We start from the raw sequence: 22955 nt of genomic DNA on the forward strand, positions 1-22955 counted from the left end.
CTTATAAATTGACCTTTACAGCTTTGTTTCTCGCCAAGTGAGATGAACCAAATAGAAGCCAAATGTATGATGTCACATCCTGCTCTGAAGGACAGGAAGTAGTGTCTTGCTGTCTAAAAAAAGACATGGGATCCATACCAGGAAGTCTTAAAAGCAGGAATAATTAGTGATGGTGACATGCAGGACACAATGAAACTGAGCAACAGAGTAAAATCTAAAAACATAGATTTATTTGGCAGTAAATGTACAACATTATTTTATACATTCTATAGGTGTCGGGTCCATCATACATGCCTTAAATAGTTTATAGATGATTTTCTTTAGAAAAATATTAGTGACATCTAGAATAAAAAGCACCCACTTCAGAGGTATCTTAGTACCAGTGTTGAAATACTCCAAAGTCCAATCCTCTCCATACAACAACTCTTGAATGTGTAAAGCACAGGCTATGAACATGAGAAGATGTCATGAGTACAGACAGTATAAATGCTATAGAGTAAGTGTGTGTGTGTGTGAAGGGAGAACACATTGTCCAAAGACAATGAGATTAGATGTATGAGGGACAGCTGACAAGAGACTACATGTATGACAGACAGCTGACAAGAGACTACATGTATGACAGACAGCTGACAAGAGACTACATGTATGATAGACAGCTGACAAGAGACTACATGTATGACAGACAGCTGACAAGAGACTACATGTATGATAGACAGCTGACAAGAGACTACATGTATGACAGACAGCTGACAAGAGACTACATGTATGACAGACAGCTGACAAGAGACTACATGTATGACAGACAGCTGACAAGAGACTACATGTATGACAGACAGCTGACAAGAGACTACATGTATGATAGACAGCTGACAAGAGACTACATGTATGACAGACAGCTGACAAGAGACTACATGTATGAGAGACAGCTGGTGTATTTGTGGTTGTCATTTTTTAATTGGGTGAGGAAAACAGAAGAGTTAAAAAAACTTTTACAAAATTGGACGTTTCCAAGAGTCGTTGTCCACAGTGACCTTCTCCAACCTGTCTGTGTGTTTTACTTGATCTCCCCACAGTCCATGATGGCGATTTTCTTTACCACACCACCGTCATGACAACCAAAGGATTCCATGTTGAAGACTACCTCCATGCCCTCCTTCACCTGACCAAAGACCACATGCTTATCATTCAACCTGAGAGAGACGGAGAGAGAGAGGTGCAGTCACCAGTGAAGCTGACCAAAATGGAAATGATTCTAAAACACAACTGTGTGTCTAACCGGTGTCTAAAACATAACCTACCATTCAGTTTTAACTGTGCAGATGAAGAACTGAGAACCGTTCGTGTTCGCCCCTGAATTTGCCATGGATAAGATACCTAAAACAAAGGAAACATCAGAGCTTGCAGTATAGTACCAGTTAATTCATGTACATTGTCAATTGTATACTGAACAAAAATATAAAACGCAACATCAAATCCAATTGTATGTCACATGTGCCGAATACAACCATGAAATGCTTACTTACAAGCCCTTAACCAACAATGCAGTTCAATAAATAGAGTTAAGAATATATTGACTAAATAAAAAATAAATAATAATAACTAACACATTAAAATAACAATACCGAGGCTATATACGGGGGTAACGGTACCGAGTCAATGTGCGGGGGTACAGGTTAGTCGAGGTCATTTGTACAATTTCAAAGATTTGATTGAGCTACAGTTTATATAAGGAAAGCAGTCCATTTAAATAAATAAATTAGGCCCTAATGTATGGATTACATTAGGAGAGCAGTCATGGGTGAGTCTGTGAGGGCAAAATAACCACCCACTGTGGAGCCAGGCTCAGCCAATCAGAATGAGTTTCTCTATTACAGACAGAAATACTCCTCAGCACCCCCCGACCATCCCTCAGATGATCCCATAGGTGAAGAAGCCGGATGTGGAGGGCTGGCGTGGTTACACATGGTCTGCGGTTGTGAGGCTGGTTGGACGTGCTGCCAAATGCTCTAAAACGACATTGGAGGCAGCTTATGGTAGAGAAATTAACAATACATTCCCTGGCAACAGCTCTGGTGGACATTCCTGCAGTCAGAGTGCCAATTGCGCGCTTCCTCAAAACCTGAGACATCTGTGGCATTCTGTTGTGTGACAAGACAGCACATTTTAAAATGGCCTTTTATTTTCCCCAGCACAAGGTGCACCTGTGTAAATATCATGCTGTTTAATCAGCTTCTTGATATGCCACACCTATCAGGTGGACAGATTATCTTGGCAAAGGAGAAAGTCTCACTAACAGGGATATTAACAAATTTGTGCACAACATTTGAGTGAAATAAGCTTTTTGTGCAAATGAAAAATGTCTGGGATTTTTTTTTCTTCAGCTCATGAAACAAACACTTTAAGTGTTGCGTTTATATTTTTGTTCAGTGTATATACACACACAATATGACTATCAATGCTTCCATTTCTCCAAACTTTGTTTCTGTGAATCAAGTCCTTTAACATAATAAATCGATAGGAACACTGTGGTGTAACTGGCTGTAGGGCATTGAGCAGCAGCTAGAACACATCTGGATTGGGTAAAGGTCTATTTCCAGGTTGTCATTGTGCAAGAGAACACATCCTGAGCTGAAGAAGTGTCCATTTATCAACATGGGGTTAAGGTTTAGTAAAAAAAATAAAAATTGTATGCTAGATGGGATGTTGACTTGCTTGGAAAGTAGGTCATTTGTACCGTATTGAAATAACCTGTCTGTGTAGTCAATACCGCCATCTAGTGGAGAGGAGAGCCTTTACAACAACTCTTCAACGCATGTTTTACACACTAGGGTCAACTAACCATTGTCTACTGTCTTCTATTACATTTTTCCCTTAATTTATCCAGCATGGATCCAACAACAACGGTGGATGCATAACTAGGCTAGCCCAGTACAGCTCAGCCCAGTTTAGATCTGACCGGTACAGCTCAGCCCAGTTTAGATTTGACCGGTACAGCTCAGCCCAGTTTAGATCTGACCGGTACAGCTCAGCCCAGTTTAGATCTGACCGGTACAGCTCAGCCCAGTTTAGATCTGACCGGTACAGCTCAGCCCAGTTTAGATCTGACCGGTACAGCTCAGTTTGGCCCTAATGTGTGATTAAGGGAACAGAGGTCAGAGACAGAGGAGTTGGCTGGTTTAGTGGTCTAACATACCTGGCCCGTTGTGTTTCAGTTTGAAGTTCTCGTCTTTAAACTTGGTCCCGTATATGGACTTCCCTCCAGTCCCGTTGTGATGCGTGAAATCTCCTCCCTGAGGGCAGAGTGAGTTAGTGCTCTTACTTTTAGACAACACCACCACACAACATTGTAAATAAATACAACCTTCATAAGGGCCACGTATAGTAGTGTAATGAAACAGGCAGGGAGAGTGAGCTTGTCCACAGTGGTCGGTAAACCCTCAACTTTCTGGCCAAAAGCCCTGGGTCACTACACTTACTCCCTCCTTTCAAAGAGCATGTCCTCGGGCTAGCCTTAACAGGATGACACCTTACTGGAACGCGATCACCGGCCTAGCACATCTGTGGGGTCCGATCACGTCTGACACCAGCGTAATGAAACAGGCAGGGAGAGTGAGCTTGTCTGGGAGTAGTCGGCAAACCATCAACCTTTTGGCCCGTAGTCCTGTGCGCCATCGCTTGTGTCACAAAAGCATTCTGCAGTGGCAGAGTCGATATCAGAGCTTATAAACACAGGGTCGCTACAGTAGAGATACAATTTCAATGAGGGACCAAAATATTTCAATCGTTGCAGAACACAACTCAAAGTGATAGCCAAACAAGACTGTTTACATAGAAAGAGGTTTCTCTATGACAAGGTTTCCCAAACTCAGTCTTGGGGTCTTCCATGGGTGCACATTTTTGCACTAGTACTACACAACTGATTCAAATAATTAACTCATCATCAAGCGTTGATTATTTGAATCAGCTGAGTGAGTAGTGCTCGGGCAAAAACAAACATGTGCACCCATGGAAGACCCCAGGACCGAGTTTGGGAAACCCTGCTCTATGATAAGGTAAGCCCGGATACAGTACCTGACACATGAACTCAGGAATCACTCTGTGGAACACTGATCCTTTGTATCCAAAGCCATGTTCCCCAGTGCACAGTGCTCTAAAGTTCTCTGTCAGAAAACAACAACATCAATTCACTACTAAGTAAAACACAATGTAAGGTTATACAGTGCAGTATTTTATTTGTTGTCACTGTCCAGGTAAGTCTCATTGACTGGCTATTTCTATAGAACACAAATCAATGTTTACCTGCTGTTTTGGGCACAGCAGCTGCATTCAACTGTAATGAAATGTCAATAAAGGACAATGTCAGGTTAGTTAGGTAGATAAGCAGGTTTAATGTATTGATTGGTTCCCATGATTATTTCTAGTCTGTCGTTTTCTATGGCTAAACAATGTATTGATAGCCAGCTAGTTAGATAATAGTCTTTGTTGCTAGAAGCTAGCTGGATAGTTTTGCCCTTTTCTCTACATGAACATGCTTGGTTGAACACACTAGCCATAGCAATCTTATCAACACCCCAATCAGCTCATTATCCTTTTAGCAGAAAGAGGGGTGTGACTGTAGTTAAAACCAACTGGAAATGAATGGGCTTAGGTACTTCAACAACTAAGCATGGCTACCTATCTAGCTAGCTAGATAACTATTTTAACTAGCTAAGCAAGCTCTGCTGGACATGCCCTAAAATGAACCGTCAACTTGTGCAGAAAATAGCGTTATTCTATGGAGGTATGTGTATCTGCCTTTTTACTGTTATTTTGTGTAGCTAACTTAGGTAACGTTAGCTGGCTAATGTCATATTTAGCTTGCTACGGGGTCAGCATCTACGCTAGCTAGCTACGTTAGTTAGCAAGCTACCTCTATAATGATTCGTCCCAGAGGTTCATTGTCAGCTGCGATGTCAAAATACACGACTGGATTCTTGACGGGTCCAGACGAAAACAACCTGGTCGCAGCAATTGCCAAAGAGCAATATTTTATACGATTTTTCATTTGCAACATCTTTGCATAGTTGTCGACATGAAGTACCGAGGATGGGGGTGTGTACACATGACGTCTCTTAGACCCCAACAGCGACACAGAATGATGACGTTGTGAACATAAACATATTTGTATTTTTATTTAAACGTTATTTAACTAGGGCAGTCAGTTAAGAACAAATTCTTATTAACAATGACAGCTTACAACGATCAAACCCGTACAACGCTGGGCCAAATGTGCGCCGCCCAATGGGACACAATCACGGCCGGTTGTGATACAGCCAGATTCGAACCAGGGTGTCTAGTTACGCCTCTAGCACTGAGATGCAGTGACTTAGACTGCTGCTAGTCCATGAAAAGTATTAATACATCTCTGTGTCTACAATATTAAATAGTATTTTCGTTGTAATTGTCAATGTCTTATTCCGCTCTCCATCAAAGCACCAATATATACATCGAATTAGCATAACAAAACAATCCCCATCAAATTCCATCCGTTTAAACGAGATACATTTCAAATAAATGTTTTATACATGTTTTTATACTTCAAGGGGTCTTAAAAATAACAAAAATGATCCTTGGTATGACCTTAAAACAATGTTATATAATTTAGATAATCCCCTCACCCCCCTTCAGTTTATACAGGGTTTATACATGTCATCCCTAGGAGGGGTGCGTCACTTGAGTGGGTAGAGTCACTGACGTGGTCTTCCTGTCTGGGTTGGCGCCCCCCTTGGGTTGTGCTGTGGCGGATATCTTTGTGGGCTATATTCGGCCTCGTCTCAGGATGGTAAGTTGGTGGTTGAAGATATCCCTTTAGCGGTGTGGGGGCTGTGCTTTGGCAAAGTGGGTGGGGTTATATGTCCGGGGGTATCATCGGATGGGGCCACAGTGTCTCCTGACCCCTCCTGTCTCAGCCTCCAGTATTTATGCTGCAGTAGTTTATGTGTCGGGGGCTAGGGTCAGTCTGTTATTTCTCCTGTCTTATCCGGTGTCCTGTGTGAATTTAAGTATGCTCTCTCTAATTCTCTTTCTTTCTTTCTTTCTTTCTTTCTTTCTTTCACTCTCTCTTTCTTTCAGAGGACCTGAGCCCTATGACCATGCCTCAGGACTACCTGGCATGATGACTCCTTGCTGTCCCCAGTCCACCTGGCCGTGCTGCTGCTCCAGTTTCAACTGTTCTGCCTGCAGCTATGGAACCCTGACCTGTTCACCGGACGTGCTACCTGTCCCAGACCTGCTGTTTCAACTCTCTAGAGACAGCAGGAGCGGTAGAGATACTCTCAATGATCGGCTATGAAAAGCCAACTGACATTTACTCCTGAGGTGCTGACCAGTTTCACCCTCGAGAACTACTGTGATTATTATTTGACCCTGCTGATCATTTATGAACATTTGAACATCTTGGCCATGTTCTGTTATAATCTCTACCCGGCACAGCCAGAAGAGGACTGGCCACCCCTCATAGCCTGGTTCCTCTCTAGGTTTCTTCATAGATTTTGGCCTTTCTAGGGAGTTTTTTTCCTAGCCACCGTGCTTCTACACCTGCATTGCTTGCTGTTTGGGGTTTTAGGCTGGATTTCTGTACAGCACTTTGATATATCAGCTGATGTAAGAAGGGCTATATAAATAAATTTGATTTGATGAGTTAAATAACTATGTGTTATAAACAGCCTCTTCCTTTTTAGGGTAATTTCAAAGGGTGCATGCATGTAATGTGTGTTTTGCTTGTGAGAGCCTTATTATATAACTATCATATTGTTATAAAGGGTCTTTATACTGACTTGACTGTCAGTTGGTCTTGATAGATCCAGAATTCTCCACTGTGATTTTGTCTGGTGGTTGATGTTACATAGGGCATAGAACTTAAGATGTATTAGAAAACCAAGATCACAAGTTTCATCTGAATACATATTTATTAGATAAATATTAGGATGTCACATCATCTAACTACATACAGTTTTGCAAGACTAAAAATCACAATTCATTTTTTTCTGACCAGTTTAGAATATGAAATGACTGTACACAGAATGTACAAAACAAAAAAGACAACTGCCACTTGGTGTGCCAATCACTTCAGATTGTACCTTGGAAGTAATATTTTTTGCCTAATTGTGTAAAAACTGTAAATTTGCCAAAATTGTACAAACTGTAAATTTGGTATCAACAATCTTTAGGAACCACTCATGGTTCCCACGTCCCGATTTATTCCTCAAAATGATCTTTATTATGTTGTTGTAGTAGCACCTTTATAAAGTACACAAGTAATAGAGAAATACACAAGTTTTACACAAAGGGAAACAAATGTTTCTTTTTTTTCTCCTTTTCCAACACCCCCTCATGTTTGAGAAGTAGATAAAGTATCTTACATGAATGAACATGTGGTTGGAGGCAGAGGGCTGTACAGACTATCAAACACAGACTCCATTTCCCACAATTCAACAGTCTCTTCTGACAGGAGGATGCAAACTTTACAAATTCTAAATACACAATGCGCATCATTGCCCCGTGTGGCGAAAATGTCTACATTTCTGTAAGTTAATGTATCTCTATCTGTCATTTACACTATGTACATGCATCCCTCAGAGACCCTCCAGACCCTATTCCTGCATGTTAGTGACAGAAAACAGAGGGCAGGGGATCACATCTCCCATTTTCTTTAAATGAAAATACATTGCACCCTCTAACTAACACACTCCACTTGTGTCCATTGACTGTACATCTACAGTTTGGTGTGGAGCCTGAACCTCGGACAAGGCGTATCGAGAGTAATGTTGATAGACCAGACTTCAGCATCATGTCTACACAGATCTACAGATAGACAGGGCAGGGGAGTTAAAATACCTCACTGTGGCAGTGCATTGTCTTCAACAAACAGACATAGACACAGACAGACAGCCTAAAATATCGTAGGGTCAGTTGCATTCAGGTGATTCAACCAGCGTTGGGGATCATTCTTAAGTCCTAAAAATATCCACCGATTGAGAAGTCTTCAATTTAATTTAGTAGCCTACATGATCTGAAGTAAACCAAATTATGATTATTCTCACAGTCACTGAATAATTACAGAAAATAACTTAAAATAGGAGAACAATATCAAAAATGCTACGAGGATAGAATAATACGCATGATGATCTTGTGTTGTACAAAACAGGATTCACAAAAATAAAAAATAACTCACATTCAATTCCAGAGGGTATTACAATTTAGACTTGACTTAAACAAAAATGATAGAGGGTCAAGTCACTTTCCTCTACTTTTCCCCAATACATTAGCAAACATTTTTAAAGCATATATTTTCAGGATGGCAACCATTTTGAAGTATTGTCTTTATAAACCATTGTGTTCCTTTTGAACAAGAGTTGACAAAATACAGTTTAACAGTAACAAGACATAGGAAATGCAGTGCAACCACACATCTGTTCAGAACACTTTTTGATTGGCTCCCTAAGTGTATGTTTTTGATGTATTGTGTAACCTTTATTTAACTAGGCAAGTCAGTTTAGAACATATTCTTATTTACAATGACGGCCTTTCCCAGCCAAACCCTAACCCGGAAGACGCTGGGCCAATTGTGAGCCGCCCTATGATACTCGAAATCACGACCGGTTGTGATACACCCTGGAATCTAACCAGGTCTGTAGTGACGCCTCTAGCACTGAGATGCAGAGCCTTAGACCATATTATTCTTACATTATAGTAGAGGTCCAAGCCAACTCCTTCTACAAACTGTAGGATAACTTTGGTGATGCATCACGCATGGCCATTTTCCAATGAACAGTAGAAATGAAACAAACATGAAAAGAAAAAAGCTGGACATTAGCCAAAATCATTCCTTTGCAAGAAAATGTCAAATAAAATCATGATAAAAAAAAATGCAATGGCTAGAATGTTTCTGGCTAATCTAGAACAAAGACCATTGGCACACATGCACTTCTTAACACCACACAGTATGGTTACAGGAGCAATTGCAGGCCTGTAGAACAGAGGAAGTCTCACGTTAAGAGGGATCTGGCTCTATTAGAATGGCCGACTGTCTTTTGCAACACTAGCTGTGTCTCTATGATAGACTAAATAAGGACGGACTCTGTACTTCTCTTTTTCTATCACTCTCATCCTCACTCTTTCTCAAGCACATACACACAGATACACACATACTTCTCCATCATTCTAAGCCAAAACAAATGTTTTTGTAAAACGTACTTTTGCATAGCCCACTGTCCGATATGGCATTGTACTGTAACACCAGGGAAGAGAAACTTGAACAACATTGGAGGGGGGCGATAGACAGACTGAATAGAGTTAACAGTGCTGATTCTTATGTAGACTGGGTGGGCTAGCTAGCTAGGTTAGGTTCCTCATCCACAGGCCTTGGTCTCTCCTCCCAGGGCTCTGTCTGCCATGTGGTGTGGTGTGACCCACTGTCGGTTGTGCTTCAGTTAGACTGGATGGTACGTACCCAGTGATGACGGACGTCCCGTTGGAAATACACACTATGAGCTAAAGGTCCGAGGTTATAAGAACACACTGTAGGTCAAAGGTCAGGGGTTAAAGGCTGTGGTCTCAGGGGGTCAGGGCTTGGAAGAACACACATCAACAGAGGATAGATATAAACATTGGCTAGGAGAAGAAGATGACTTTTCTTCCCTATTCATGTATTTTTTTTCCTTTTTTTGTATAAGGGGGAAATAAGGACGATACAAAATGCTACAACACTTTTCCCTAAAAGCTCACACAGAGAGTTCGGCCTGTGTGACGTCCTACACATAGAACGTGATTATTAGCTGCACAGTTTAAGTTGGAAAAGACAAGAGATAAAATATCACTGAAGGGGTAGACAACCGACATGGCCGTCGATGTTGTCGGCCGGAGGAGCTCCGCAGCAGAGCAGTGTAAAGAGTCTTTACACGAGGAAGAGTGTGTGTGAGGAAGAGGACGTGAGGTCATGAGTGCATTTCCTGTTTCCAAACTCTGTCACACACAGTGTCCACTCCCTGTCATCCTCATCATCGCCTCATGTTCTGACAGATGACCTCAGCGTTGCTCCTATGCCACCTACACGTCTTTGTTTGTGTGTGTGTGTGACTTGACGATGTCCCCACTACCAGTCCATATGAGGACGACGGTGTGTCTATGGACTCTATGGAGAGTCCAGCTGGTTGGACACACCCTGTGGTGTGTGTGTCTGTCTGTGGAGAAGGTTTGGGTTCGGCTCGAGCGGTGAGGGAGGTGAAAGTTAATTGTTCTCGAAGAGGGAGAGGAGGTCATCGTTGCTGTTGGAGGGGAGGTCTGGAGGATCCAGATAGGACAGGAGCTCGTCTGGGTTAGCCAGCTCTGGAAGCAGCTGTAGAGAGAGAGAGAGAGAAAGAGAGAGGGAGGGAGGGAAAGAAAGGAAGAGGGGGGGAAAGAGAGGAAGAGAGAGAGCGAGAGAGAAAGAGAGCGAGAGTGAGACAGATGGACAGAGAGAGAAAGATATAAGGGAAGAGATACGCATTGTCATTAGACTTCTCACTTCTATCCAAAGAGTCCATTTAAACAACTAAAGGTATGAACATACTATAGCAGTTGACTTTTCCCATCAAACCATAGTTAGGCAATGAGAAAAGGGTCCTTCCTATCCAGAATCCTTGGGACGTCCCAACTCTGACCTTACCCCATTGAAGTTGAAATGTAAAATAGTTATGTGTGAGAGTTAAGGTTAGGTAAGGGTTATGGTTAGGATTTAGGGAACGGCCATCCCAAGGATCCTGGGTTGCACTAACAATGAGATAAGATTTAGCAGACGATGCTAACGCTACTTAAATGATGTTCACATACGTAAGCACGATGTCACAATGATGTCACACTTACATCTAGGGAGGGCTCAGGCATGTCACCACTAATTTGACCTTCGATGCCCGAGGACGAGTGGTTAAAGTTCATATCGCCATGCGGGCGACTGTTCTGGCCTTGCTGCTGTTGGGGAGTTGGGGCCTGCTGGCGAGGGGGCTGCAACGATTGGCTGCTGTGATGCAACGACTGCCCTGCTTGGCTGCCACCGTGATGTAACGACTGGCTGTTGGGGTGAGGAGGCATGTGTGCACTCTGCTGTTGCATGGAATTATGGTGCTGATCAGTGGTGGAAGGATGAGACATCTGAGGAGAGAGAGAGATAGGGAGGGGAGAGAGAGAGAGAGAGAGAGAGAGAGATAGGGAGGGAGAGAGATATGGAGGGAGAGAGATAGGGAGGGAGAGAGATAGGGAGGGAGAGAGAGAGATAGGGAGGGAGAGAGAGATATGGAGGGAGAGAGATATGGAGGGAGAGAGATATGGAGGGAGAGAGATAGGGAGGGAGAGAGAGAGAGATATGGAGAGAGAGAGATAGGGAGGGAGAGAGAGAGAGAGAGATAGGGAGGGAGAGAGACACAGAGATAGGGAGAGAGAGAGATAGGGAGGAGAGAGAGAGAGAGAGAGAGAGAGAGAGGGAGGGAGAGAGAGAGAGACAGAGAGAGAGATAGGGAGAGAGAGAGAGAGACAGAGAGAGAGATATGGAGAGAGAGAGATATGGAGGGAGAGAGAGAGAGATATGGAGAGAGAGAGATATATGGAGGGAGAGAGATATGGAGGGAGAGAGAGAGAGACAGAGAGAGAGAGATATGGAGAGAGAGAGATATGGAGGGAGAGAGATATGGAGGGAGAGAGATAGGGAAGGAGGGATGGAGAGAAAGAGAGAGACAGAGAAAGGAGTGTGGTTTAAAGTAAGCTCGGAGCTGACATACAGATGGTGACATGAGCAAGACTGCCAAGACACGCTGTGCACAATGCCAATGCTGCCGTGATCCAGATCAGTGCTTTTCTTTGACAGGTATTACAACAACCTATACGAGATTATTTAAAACGGTGTGCAAGTATTACTATTCCTTTCATACAACACTTTTTGTACTCTGCACCTGGAAAATGTTTGGATGTGGGTATTTGACTTTTTCTATGAGGATTTTCAACAACTCTGGTGTGAGCCCTGGTGGTTGGTAGTGGAGGTGTAGGGGACTTACAGGGTCGTTGATGCCGTGGCTGTGGGGCTTGTCCTGGGATAGGAGAACCACAGGAACGTCTGGGAGGTGGGACAGCTGAGGGGGGTTGATAAAGTCACTCATGGGGGATCCTCCTCCCCCTCTCAGTCCACCTCCTCCTCCTCCCCCGCCTGACGGGTTACCGTGGGGGAAGTCAAAGTTCCCGTGGCCGTGGTAATTGTTGCCTAGCAGCACAGAAAAACACAAATAAGGGGAGATATTTCTTAAGTTGTTTTACCTACCTTAGTATGACTGTAGTTGCTCTGGATAAGAGTGTCTACTAAATAACAAACATTTAAATTGTAAATGCAATATCTGAATTCTGAAAATGGTCATTACCTGGGCCTCTGGGGCCACTGTACTCCCCTGGGTTTCCCCCGGTGCCGCCTCCCCCGTGCTGAGCAGGGCCTGATGGGTAATGGGAGGGGCCAGGGCCCAGCTGGGCGATCATCTCCATGACGTTGGGCATGGTCATCTGGGAGGGGCTCATGGTCTTTAAGCGTTTGGCCAGCGGTCCATCAGGGTCTTCTTTAATATGGAGGTCAGACTTGATGGGCACCGGCCGCCAGCTACACGTTGGGTCAATGGTCACCTCCTCAAACTCCGAACTACGGGAAAAGGAAGGGGACATTTTTATACAGTCCGATATTGTGGAAAAGTCCAGTATGGTTAGTAATATTGGGAATACTGGAAAAGAACGAAGCACTGCAGGTTGAAGAAGGGAATATTTATGGTCCTAGACACTATAGAAATACTGGTGGGAATACTGGAAAAGAACATGAAGCACTGGAGGTTAATAATAATACATATTATTAGTAATAACGAAGAATAATACATACTTCTGGATGGCGTTGAGGATTCCCCACATGTACTGGTCCACCTCTAAACCCTCTAACAATGCAGTTTTACTACGATGAGAAAGAGGGAGGGAGGAAGGGGAGCGAGAGAGAGGAGTGGAGGAAGGAGAGGGGAGGGGAGAGAGATGGAGGGGAGGGGGAAAGAGAGATGGAGGGGAGAGAGATGGAGGGGAGAGAGAGATGGAGGGGAGGGAGAGAGATGGAGAGAGAGAGATGGGAGAGAGAGAGATGGAGGGGAGAGAGAGATGGAGGGGAGGGAGAGAGATGGAGAGAGAGAGATGGAGGGGGGGGAGAGAGAGATGGAGGATGGGGAGAGAGAGATGGAGGGAGAGAGAGATGGAGGGGGAGAGAGAGATGGAGGGGAGGGGAGAGAGATGGAGAGAGAGAGATGGAGGGGGAGAGAGAGATGGAGGGGGGGCAAGAGAGAGAGGGCGAGAGAGAGCGAGAGGCATTATTTTAACTCATTCAAAAAGGAGACATAACTTTATTGACAAAACATCGTTTGGAAATGGTCACCACATACTTGCACACAGGACACCTCCACGTCCCCCTCTCACAGTTCAGCTGCAGATACCACTCCAGATCAAAACACTGGAAGACAAAGCACTTATCAGAGTCATGTATTTCCTAAACAGGGGTATATTGTATGATCTGTCAGGTGTATTGCTTCAAGACCAGGTTAGCCCACTGAGCTATAGCCAAAAGCATTAGCTCTGGGAGCTAACATGAGTCTTCAGGTCTCAGGCAAGTTTACTCATCACAGTGTGGTTCACTGAACAACTTGTGCTATAAAGATTTTCCTGTTCTAGACTTTCCTGGTCTAGACTTTCCTGGTCTAGACTTTCCTGGTCTAGGTACACAGTCAGCGGAAACCCGTGTCCTTTGTAAAATATACTCCATTTACATGTTAGTCATTTAGCAGACGCTCTTATCCAGAGACTTAAAGTTAGGGTTAAGTGCCTTGCTCAAGGGCACATTGACAGATTGTTCACTTAGACGGCTTGGGGGTTCAAACCAGCAACCTTTAGTTTACTGTCTCAATGGTCTTAACCGCTAGGCTACCTGCAGCCCTATAAGATAGGCAATGTGTGTATAAAAAACATACCCTTTCCTGCCATCCTACCTGTACGTGTTTGCAGTCATGCCCCCTGGCAGGCAGCTGGATGCGCCTGAAGGTGATTGGACATTTGAGGGAGACTTTGATGGCGGTCTGCTCAACGCCGTCCTCCCCGTTTAGACTGGTGTTACCCGACGAGGCCACTACACTGCTGAAGTTCCTCTTAACTGGAGGGAGGGGAAAGGAGGGAGGGAGGGGGGGGGAGGAGGGAGGGAGGGAGGGGGGAAAGGAAGGAGGAGGGGAAAGGAAGGAGGGAGGGAGGGGAAAGGAGGGAGGAGGGAGAGAGAGGGAGGAGGGAGAGAGGGGAAAGGAAGGAGGGAGGGAGGGGAAAGGAGGGAGGAGGGAGGGAGGGAGGAGGGAGGGAGGGGAAGGGGAGAGGGAGGGAGGGAGGGAGGAGGGAGGGAGGGAGGGAGGGAGGAGGGAGGGAGGGAGGGAAAAGGAGGAGGGAGGGGAAAGGAAGGAGGGAGGGAGGGGAAAGGAGGGAGGAGGGAGGGAGGGGAAAGGAGGGAGGAGGGATAGAGGGGAAAGGAAGGAGGGAGGGAGGGAGGGAGGTTGCTCTTTAATTATTTGTTACTTTTATTTCTTATTCTTATTCGTATTTTTTAAACGGCAATGTTGGTTAGGGGCTTGTAAGTATTTCACTGTAAGGTCTACTACACCTGTTGTATTCAGCATTTCACTGTAAGGTCTACTACACCTGTTGTATTCAGCATTTCACTGTAAGGTCTACTACACCTGTTGTATTCAGCATTTCACTGTAAGGTCTACTACACCTTTGTATTCAGCATTTCACTGTAGGTCTACTACACCTGTTGTATTCAGCATTTCACTGTTGGTCTACTACACCTGTTGTATTCAGCATTTCACTGTAAGGTCTACTACACCTGTTGTATTCAGCATTTCACTGTAAGGTCTACTACACCTGTTGTATTCAGCATTTCACTGTAAGGTCTACTACACCTGTTGTATTCAGCATTTCACTGTAAGGTCTACTACACCTGTTGTATTCAGCATTTCACTGTAAGGTCTACTACACCTGTTGTATTCGGCGCATGTGACTAATTCAATTTGATTTGACTGATGGCATATTCTTGCACAGAAGATTGATGTAAAGATAGTAAAGTAGTAGTATAGTACAGTATATTATAGTTGTAGCATAGTACAGCATAGTAATGGTAACATACTCTTGGTGATGCAGTGTTCTGCAGGCAGGAGTCAGAGTTACAGTTAAACAGGGTAAATGCCCTACTACAACAGCAGTATAGCAATAGTAACATACTCTTGGTGATGCAGTGTTCTGCAGGCAGGAGTCTCTTCTTCAGGAGCCCTTGCAGGACGGAGCGGACTGAAGGCCTGTGGACCAGCTGCAGCACAAACAGGTGCGACTGCACATAGAGAAAATACATGAAGGCATAGAGACCTAAATAAAGAGTGGGTCACGAACAGGGAATTCTCCATAGACAGCAGTAGTTCTACTATAGTTTAGCTTCTACACCTTCTGTACACATCACAGCACAGAGGTGTCTCAACCAATCATAGCATTGCTATGTTGACCGGCCATATAACAGAAATTCAACTGAATAACCACTGAATAACCACTGAATAACCACTGCCAAGTTTATATGCAACAGGGGTAGTTACAAAGAGTTTAAAACATTAAGCCAGATGTTATTTAACATTTCCCTTGTATCCTTTGTTCTGCATGTTCTTCTGGATGGTGTACTCACACAGCAGCATGCAGTGACAGTAATCTGGATGGTGTACTCACACAGCAGCATGCAGTGACAGTAATCTGGATGGTGTACTCACACAGCAGCATGCAGTGACAGTAATCTGGATGGTGTACTCACACAGCAGCATGCAGTGACAGTAATCTGGATGGTGTACTCACACAGCAGCATGCAGTGACAGTAATCTGGATGGTGTACTCACACAGCAGCATGCAGTGACAGTAATCTGGATGGTGTTTCTGCCGGGCTGGCACACTTGCTTCAGGTGCAAGGGTTTATGGGACGTCTTGTTGTCGCCTCGCTCGATGGTCAGGGGCGTGGCGTTGACACTGACCTGGAAGGAAGAAGGACAGCTTGTGTGTGTGTACACATGTGACCATGTGTGTGCATGAGTATGTGTGTGTGTGTGTGTTTCTGAATGAATGAGAGTTTGTGTGTGTGTGTGTGTGTGCTGACCTGGACGGAGGCAGGCCAGTTGGTGTTCATCTGTCGGTCCTCGTGGTGGTAACACTTGAACTGAAGCTCCAGGTCTGACCTTGTGAGGTCAAAGAGCAAAGGGCAGAGGTCAATATAGCCAAATACAAAATAGTTTTTCTGAATCCACTCCTCATGGACACCCAGCCAGGACTGCACAGTTTTGTTCCAGCCCAGCACTAGCACACCTGATTCAGTTGGTCAAGGGTTGGTAATAAGCTTAGTTGAAAGTTCCGTAGACCTTTCCTGCAGTCAATGACCAAAAGCTCCCTCTTTGTTACTCATAATGTCATTGTTCATAAATAAAATAAACATTTAAAAAGCGAAAATCCAGTGTTTCTATGTCAAACGGTTTAATTATATTTCTGTGTCTTCTGTGTTGTGTAATATTGGGATGCAAACTAAAAATGGAATACATTTCAACTCTATATCTGACATGGAACAGGTGTCTTATTTTATTAAGTCCATAACCATGTGTGTGAGGTGGATACTTTAGTTTCAAGGTAGATTTGTTGAAGACTACCAAGAACCACACTGTGTGTGAGGTGGATACTTTAGTTTCAAGGTAGATTTGTTGAAGACTACCAAGAACCACACTGTGTGTGAGGTGGATACTTTAGTTTCAAGGTAGATTTGTTGAAGACTACCAAGAACCACACTGTGTGTGAGGTGGATACTTTAGTTTCAAGGTAGATTTGTTGAAGACTACCAAGAACCACACTGTGTGTGAGGTGGATACTTTAGTTTCAAGGTAGATTTGTTGAAGACTACCAAGAACCACACTGTGTGTGAGGTGGATACTTTAATTTCAAGGTAGATTTGATTAAGACTACCAAGAACCACACTGTGTGTGAGGTGGATACTTTAGTTTCAAGGTAGATTTGTTGAAGACTACCAAGAACCACACTGTGTGTGAGGTGGATACTTTAGTTTCAAGGTAGATTTGTTGAAGACTACCAAGAACCACACTGTGTGTGAGGTGGATACTTTAGTTTCAAGGTAGATTTGTTGAAGACTACCAAGAACCACACTGTGTGTGAGGTGGATACTTTAGTTTCAAGGTAGATTTGTTGAAGACTACCAAGAACCACACTGTGTGTGAGGTGGATACTTTAATTTCAAAGTAGATTTGTTTAAGACTACCAAGAACCACACTGTGTGTGAGCCTGATTTAGCCCACTGCAGTAAAAGGTTACATTCTCAGGACTGCAATTGGTCAATATTGTCCAGGGAATGTTAACATCATGGTTGCCATGGATAGGCCATTCTATTAGAGGAAGAACATTTGTAGAGGTACAGAAAAAGACTCCATGGACGGTCGAATGTGTGTGTCTGTCTCTCCATATCTCACCTCCACATGAGGGTCTGATGTACCGACGGTCGCAGGTGGTAGACGTGATTACTGACGGCGAGGTTGTGTTCCAACCGGAAAGGTTCCAATACCACGCCGTCCCGGACCGGGAAGGTCAACCGCAGCTCCTCGTTGGGATTGGCTGATTGGAGCGGAGAGACAGGACAGGAAGATAGGACGTCAGCTTTCCGTTTAAATGTATCTGTGGTATCTGTGGTAGTGGGGTTAGAGTTGTATACTGGTTGATTAACAGTCACACATACAGTAAACAGTGGCTGGGGCACCGGGATATCACTGGGTGGTATTACCCTGACTAACACGTGGCTGTACATTCCTATGGTTAGATGCTATAGGAGTCAACAACAGCCATGTATCAGGGCAGCATGTAGTAGTGATCAGGGTTGGGCTCAAATCCATTTTATTTCCAGTCAATTCAGAAAGTAAAACAAATTCCAATTCCAAATGTTCCCAATTAAAAAGCATTGAAGAGAATTGGAAATGTAGTTTCATTGTACTTCCTGAATTGAAAAGGAATTGAGCCTAACCCTGGTGATGTAGTGGACTAGTCGTGTCAGTGGCTTTGTACTGTATCTCATGAAATGGAAATAGAAACATCAATGTTCTGCTAATGCTTGTTGGACAGGCTTTGTTGTATTTTCAGCCACAGGTATCTAAGGAGCTACTGACAGCATGGAATAGCTCTGCTGTGTGTGTGTGTGTGTGTGTGCATGTGTGTGTGTGTGTGTGTGTGTGCATAATTCCATACTGTACATTCATACACACTATATATACAAAAGTATGTGGACACCCCTTCAAATGAGTGGATTTGGCTACTTCAGCCACACCGTTGCTGACAGGTGTATAAAATCAAGCACACAGCCATGTAATCTCCATAGACAAACATTGGCAATAGAATGACCTTACTGAAGAGTTCAGTAACTTTCAACGTGGCACCGTCATAGGATGCCACCTTTCCAACAAATCAAATTGAATCAAAATCAAATCTCACCGTGAAATGCTTACTTACAATCCCTTAACCAATCATGCAGTTCAAGAAATAGAGTTAAGAATATATTTACTAAATAAAATAAAGTATAAAAATAAATAAAAAGTAACACAATAAAATAACAAGGCTTTTTACAGGGGGTACCAGTACCAAGTCATGTAGTTGGGGGTTTAGTGACTATGCATGGATAAGAAACAGGAGGGGGGTGTCAATGTAAATAGTCCAGGTGGCCATTTGATTAATTGTTCAGCAGTCTTATGGCTTGGGGGTAGAAGCTGTTAAGGAGCCTTCTGGACCTAGACTTGGCTCTCCGGTACCGCTTGCAGTGCGGTAGCAGAGAGAACAGTCTATGACTTGGGTGATTGGAGTCTTTGACCATTTTTGGGGCTTCCACTGACACGCCTAGTGTATAGGTCCTGAGTGGCAGGAAGCTTGGCCCCACTGATGTACTGGGCCGTACACACCGCCCTCTGCAGCACTTATGGTCAGATGCCGAGCTGTTGCCATACCAAGCAGTGATGCAACCAGTCAGGATGCTCTCGATGGTGCAGCTGTAGAACTTTTTGAAGATCTGGGGACCCAAGCCAAATCCTTTCAGTGAAGGGAAAAAGGTGTTGTCGTGCCCTCTTCACGACTGTCTTGGTGTGTTTGGATCATGATAGTTTATTGGGGATGTGGACACCAAGGAACTTGAAACTCTCGACCCGCTCCACTACAGCCATGTCGATGTGAATGGGGGCGTGTTCGGTCCTCCTTTTCGTGTAGTCCACGCTCAGCTCCTTTCTCTTGCTCACGTTGAGGGAGAGGTTGTTGTCAGTTGGTCAAATTTCTGCCCTGCCAGAGCTGCCCCGGTCCTCTTTATTTATTTAAGTGTTTTTATTATGAAGTGGAAACATCTAGGAGCAATAACGGCTCAGCCGCGAAGTGGTAGGCCACACAAGCACACAAAACAGGACCGCCGAGGGCTGAAATGCGTAGCGCATAAAAATGGTCTGTCCTCGGTTGCAACACTCACTACCGAGTTCCAAACTGCCTCTGGAAGCAACGTCAGCACAAGAACTGTTCGTTGGGAGCTTTATTAAATGGGTCATCGCCGCCATTGGACTCTGGAGCAGTGGAAACGCAATCTATGGAGTGATGAATCACGCTTCACCATCTGGCAGTACAACGGACGAATATGGGTTTTGTGGATTCCAGGAGAACGCTACCTTCCCCAATGCATAGTGCTAACTGTAACGTTTGGTGGAGGAGGAATAATGGTCTGGAGCTGTTTTTCATGGTTGGGGATAGGCCCCTCAGTTCCAGTGAAGGGAAATCTTAACACTACAACATACGATGACATTCTAGACGATTCTGTTCTTCCAAATTTGTGGCAACAGTTTGGAGAAGGCCCTTTCCTGTTTCAGCATGACAAGGCCTCCGTGCACAAAGAGAGGTCCATACAGAAATGCTTTGTTGAGATCAGTGTGGAAGAACATGGCTGGCCTGCACAGAGCCCCGACCCCAACCCCATCAAACACCTTTGGAACGCGGACTGCAAGTCAGGCCTAATTGCCCAACATCAGTTGCCGGACCTGACTATTGCTCTTGTGGCTGAATGTAAATCCCAGCAGAAATGTTCCATAATCTAGTGAAAAGCCTTCCCAGAAGAGTGGAGTATAGCAGTAAAGGGGGAATGAGATGTTCAAAGAGCAGGTGTCCACATACTTCTGGTCATGTAGTGTACATTCATTACATTCATTCCTGTGTTTGTGTGTGGATGCTCCAGTGTAATTACTCACTGGGAGGTGGAAGCACTGTCATATTTGGTTTCATGTCTGGCGGGAACGGCGGCTTGACATCCGGGTTGGGCGAGAGGTACGGAGGCATACTGCTTCCGGGGGTCATGGGAGGTGTGGGATTACCAGGCACCGGGGAGTGGGGGTAGTTACCTGGCCTGGGGGCCTGCAGAGAGTGGGAAGGAGGGAGGGGGAAGGGGAGAGAGGGAGAGTGAAAGAGAGAGAAGGAAAGTGATACGTGTTATTAAAAAAACATGAGAGATAGAGAATTCAAATAACTCTGTTGGAAGTTCCATTTGCTTAGACCCAAACCCATATTAACAAAGGAGAGAGCACATACCCCGTTGCCTTGACTATATGAGTATACACCAGCAGAGAAGTTGCTGTTCTGACCATTGAATGGCTCTTGCTGTGAAAGAAACAGACATCAATGATTAAATGTACAACTGCACAACGGGAAAAGGAGCAAATTATCAAATGGTTAGGTTACTGTGAGGCGAGTTTCTTGAGCTTACAGGTAGATCTGGAGTGTTACTGTGAGGGAGTTCTTACAGGTAGATTTGGAGTGTTACTGTGAGGAAGGTCTAGAGCTTACAGGTAGATCTGGAGTGTTACTGTGAGGAAGGTCTAGAGCTTACAGGTAGATAGGGAGTGTTACTGTGAGGGAGTTCTTACAGGTAGATTTGGAGTGTTACTGTGAGGGAGGTCTAGAGCTTACAGGTAGATCTGGAGTGTTACTGTGAGGGAGGTCTAGAGCTTACAGTTAGATCTGGAGTGTTACTGTGAGGGAGGTCTAGAGCTTACAGTTAGATCTGGAGTGTTACTGTGAGGGAGTTCTAGAGCTTACAGTTAGATCTGGAGTGTTACTGTAAGGGAGTTCTTACAGGTAGATAGGGAGTGTTACAGTGAGGGAGGTCTAGAGCTTACAGTTATATCTGGAGTGTTACTGTGAGGGATGTCTTACAGGTAGATAGGGAGTGTTACTGTGAGGGAGGTCTTACAGGTAGATAGGGAGTGTTACTGTGAGGGAGGTCTAGAGCTTACAGTTAGATCAGGAGTGTTACTGTGAGGGAGGTCTAGAGCTTACAGTTAGATCTGGAGTATTACTGTGAGGGATGTCTTACAGGTAGATAGGGAGTGTTACTGTGAGGGAGGTCTAGAGCTTACAGGTAGATCTGGAGTGTTACTGTGAGGGAGTTCTTACAGGTAGATAGGGAGTGTTACTGTGAGGGAGGTCTAGAGCTTACAGGTAGATCTGGAGTGTTACTGTGAGGGAGTTCTAGAGCTTACAGGTAGATCTGGTGTGTTACTGTGAGGGAGGTCTAGAGCTTACAGTTAGATCTGGAGTGTTACTGTGAGGGAGTTCTAGAGCTTACAGGTAGATCTGGAGTGTTACTGTGAGGGAGGTCTAGAGCTTACAGGTAGATCTGGCGTTTTACTGTGAGGGAGTTCTAGAGCTTACAGGTAGATCTGGAGTGTTACTGTGAGGGATGTCTTACAGGTAGTTCTGGAGTGTTACTGTGAGGGAGGTCTAGAGCTTACAGGTAGATCTGGAGTGTTACTGTGAGGGAGGTCTAGAGCTTACAGGTAGATCTGGAGTGTTACTGTGAGGGAGGTCTAGAGCTTACAGGTAGATCTGGAGTGTTACTGTGAGGGAGGTCTAGAGCTTACAGTTAGATCTGGAGTGTTACTGTGAGGGAGGTCTAGAGCTTACAGTTAGATCTGGAGTGTTACTGTGAGGGAGTTCTAGAGCTTACAGTTAGATCTGGAGTGTTACTGTGAGGGAGTTCTTACAGGTAGATAGGGAGTGTTACAGTGAGGGAGGTCTAGAGCTTACAGTTAGATCTGGAGTGTTACTGTGAGGGATGTCTTACAGGTAGATAGGGAGTATTACTGTGAGGGATGTCTTACAGGTAGATAGGGAGTGTTACTGTGAGGGAGGTCTAGAGCTTACAGGTAGATCTGGAGTGTTACTGTGAGGGAGGTCTAGAGCTTACAGGTAGATCTGGAGTGTTACTGTGAGGGAGTTCTAGAGCTTACAGGTAGATCTGGAGTGTTACTGTGAGGGAGGTCTAGAGCTTACAGTTAGATCTGGAGTGTTACTGTGAGGGAGTTCTAGAGCTTACAGGTAGATCTGGAGTGTTACTGTGAGGGAGGTCTAGAGCTTACAGGTAGATCTGGAGTGTTACTGTGAGGGAGGTCTAGAGCTTACAGGTAGATCTGGAGTGTTACTGTGAGGGAGGTCTAGAGCTTACAGGTAGATCTGGAGTGTTACTGTGAGGGAGGTCTAGAGCTTACAGGCAGATCTGGACTGTTACTGTGAGGGAGGTCTAGAGCTTACAGGTAGATCTGGAGTGTTACTGTGATGGAGTTCCAGAGCTTACAGGTAGATCTGGAGTGTTACTGTGATGGAGTTCCAGAGCTTACAGGTAGATCTGGAGTGTTACTGTGAGGGAGGTCTAGAGCTTACAGGTAGATCTGGAGTGTTACTGTGAGGGAGGTCTAGAGCTTACAGGCAGATCTGGACTGTTACTGTGAGGGAGGTCTAGAGCTTACAGGTAG

The 22955-nt window shown here is 44.6% G+C and overlaps 2 protein-coding genes across 15 annotated transcripts in view; both read right to left on the reverse strand.

The window, feature by feature from the left end:
• Positions 1 to 208: 208 nt before the first annotated feature.
• ppifa (peptidylprolyl isomerase Fa) lies at positions 209 to 5256 on the reverse strand. 2 transcript variants are annotated; one of them, XM_035762037.2, is made up of 6 exons: positions 4910 to 5256; positions 4300 to 4330; positions 4072 to 4160; positions 3194 to 3290; positions 1299 to 1374; positions 209 to 1159 (listed from the first exon to the last, which is right to left on the reverse strand). In XM_035762037.2, the coding sequence occupies exons 1-6, from the start codon at positions 5051 to 5053 to the stop codon at positions 1156 to 1158; spliced, it is 441 nt and encodes a 146-aa protein (XP_035617930.1). In that variant the 5' UTR covers positions 5054 to 5256; the 3' UTR covers positions 209 to 1155. The 2 variants fall into 2 exon arrangements, with proteins under 2 accessions (XP_035617930.1, XP_035617929.1); XM_035762036.2 differs by having other exon boundaries at positions 209 to 1190; positions 4910 to 5134.
• Positions 5257 to 6928: 1672 nt separating this feature from the next.
• Positions 6929 to 22955, reverse strand: part of LOC118375470 (zinc finger MIZ domain-containing protein 1-like) — a 316755-nt gene continuing 300728 nt past the window's right edge. For 11 of the 13 annotated variants that reach the window (XM_052498707.1, XM_052498708.1, XM_052498704.1 and 8 more), the window contains 13 exons: positions 20734 to 20802; positions 20397 to 20559; positions 17610 to 17820; positions 16241 to 16319; positions 15987 to 16118; positions 15334 to 15439; positions 14061 to 14221; positions 13461 to 13528; positions 12920 to 12988; positions 12420 to 12688; positions 12063 to 12265; positions 10882 to 11166; positions 6929 to 10375 (listed from right to left, as the gene is read on the reverse strand). In XM_052498707.1, the coding sequence (XP_052354667.1) occupies positions 10268 to 10375; positions 10882 to 11166; positions 12063 to 12265; positions 12420 to 12688; positions 12920 to 12988; positions 13461 to 13528; positions 14061 to 14221; positions 15334 to 15439; positions 15987 to 16118; positions 16241 to 16319; positions 17610 to 17820; positions 20397 to 20559; positions 20734 to 20802 (1923 nt within the window). In that variant the 3' untranslated portion in view covers positions 6929 to 10267. The remainder of the gene's footprint in view (positions 10376 to 10881; positions 11167 to 12062; positions 12266 to 12419; positions 12689 to 12919; positions 12989 to 13460; positions 13529 to 14060; positions 14222 to 15333; positions 15440 to 15986; positions 16119 to 16240; positions 16320 to 17609; positions 17821 to 20396; positions 20560 to 20733; positions 20803 to 22955) is intronic. The other 2 variants (XM_052498711.1, XM_052498712.1) reach the window with 1 other exon arrangement.

Source organism: Oncorhynchus keta, chromosome 36 (assembly GCF_023373465.1).
Source record: "Oncorhynchus keta strain PuntledgeMale-10-30-2019 chromosome 36, Oket_V2, whole genome shotgun sequence".
NCBI classification, from domain to species: Eukaryota; Metazoa; Chordata; class Actinopteri; order Salmoniformes; family Salmonidae; genus Oncorhynchus; species Oncorhynchus keta.

Coding starts and splice junctions, on each gene's coding strand:
- ppifa (XM_035762036.2), bottom strand. CDS start 5,053: ATGTTGCAAATGAAAAATCGTATAAAATATTGCTCTTTGGCAATTGCT. Junction 4,161..4,299: donor TGCTGTGCCCAAAACAGCAG/GTAAACATTGAT, acceptor GTTTTCTGACAG/AGAACTTTAGAGCACTGTGC. Junction 1,191..1,298: donor TGCACAGTTAAAACTGAATG/GTAGGTTATGTT, acceptor CGTCTCTCTCAG/GTTGAATGATAAGCATGTGG.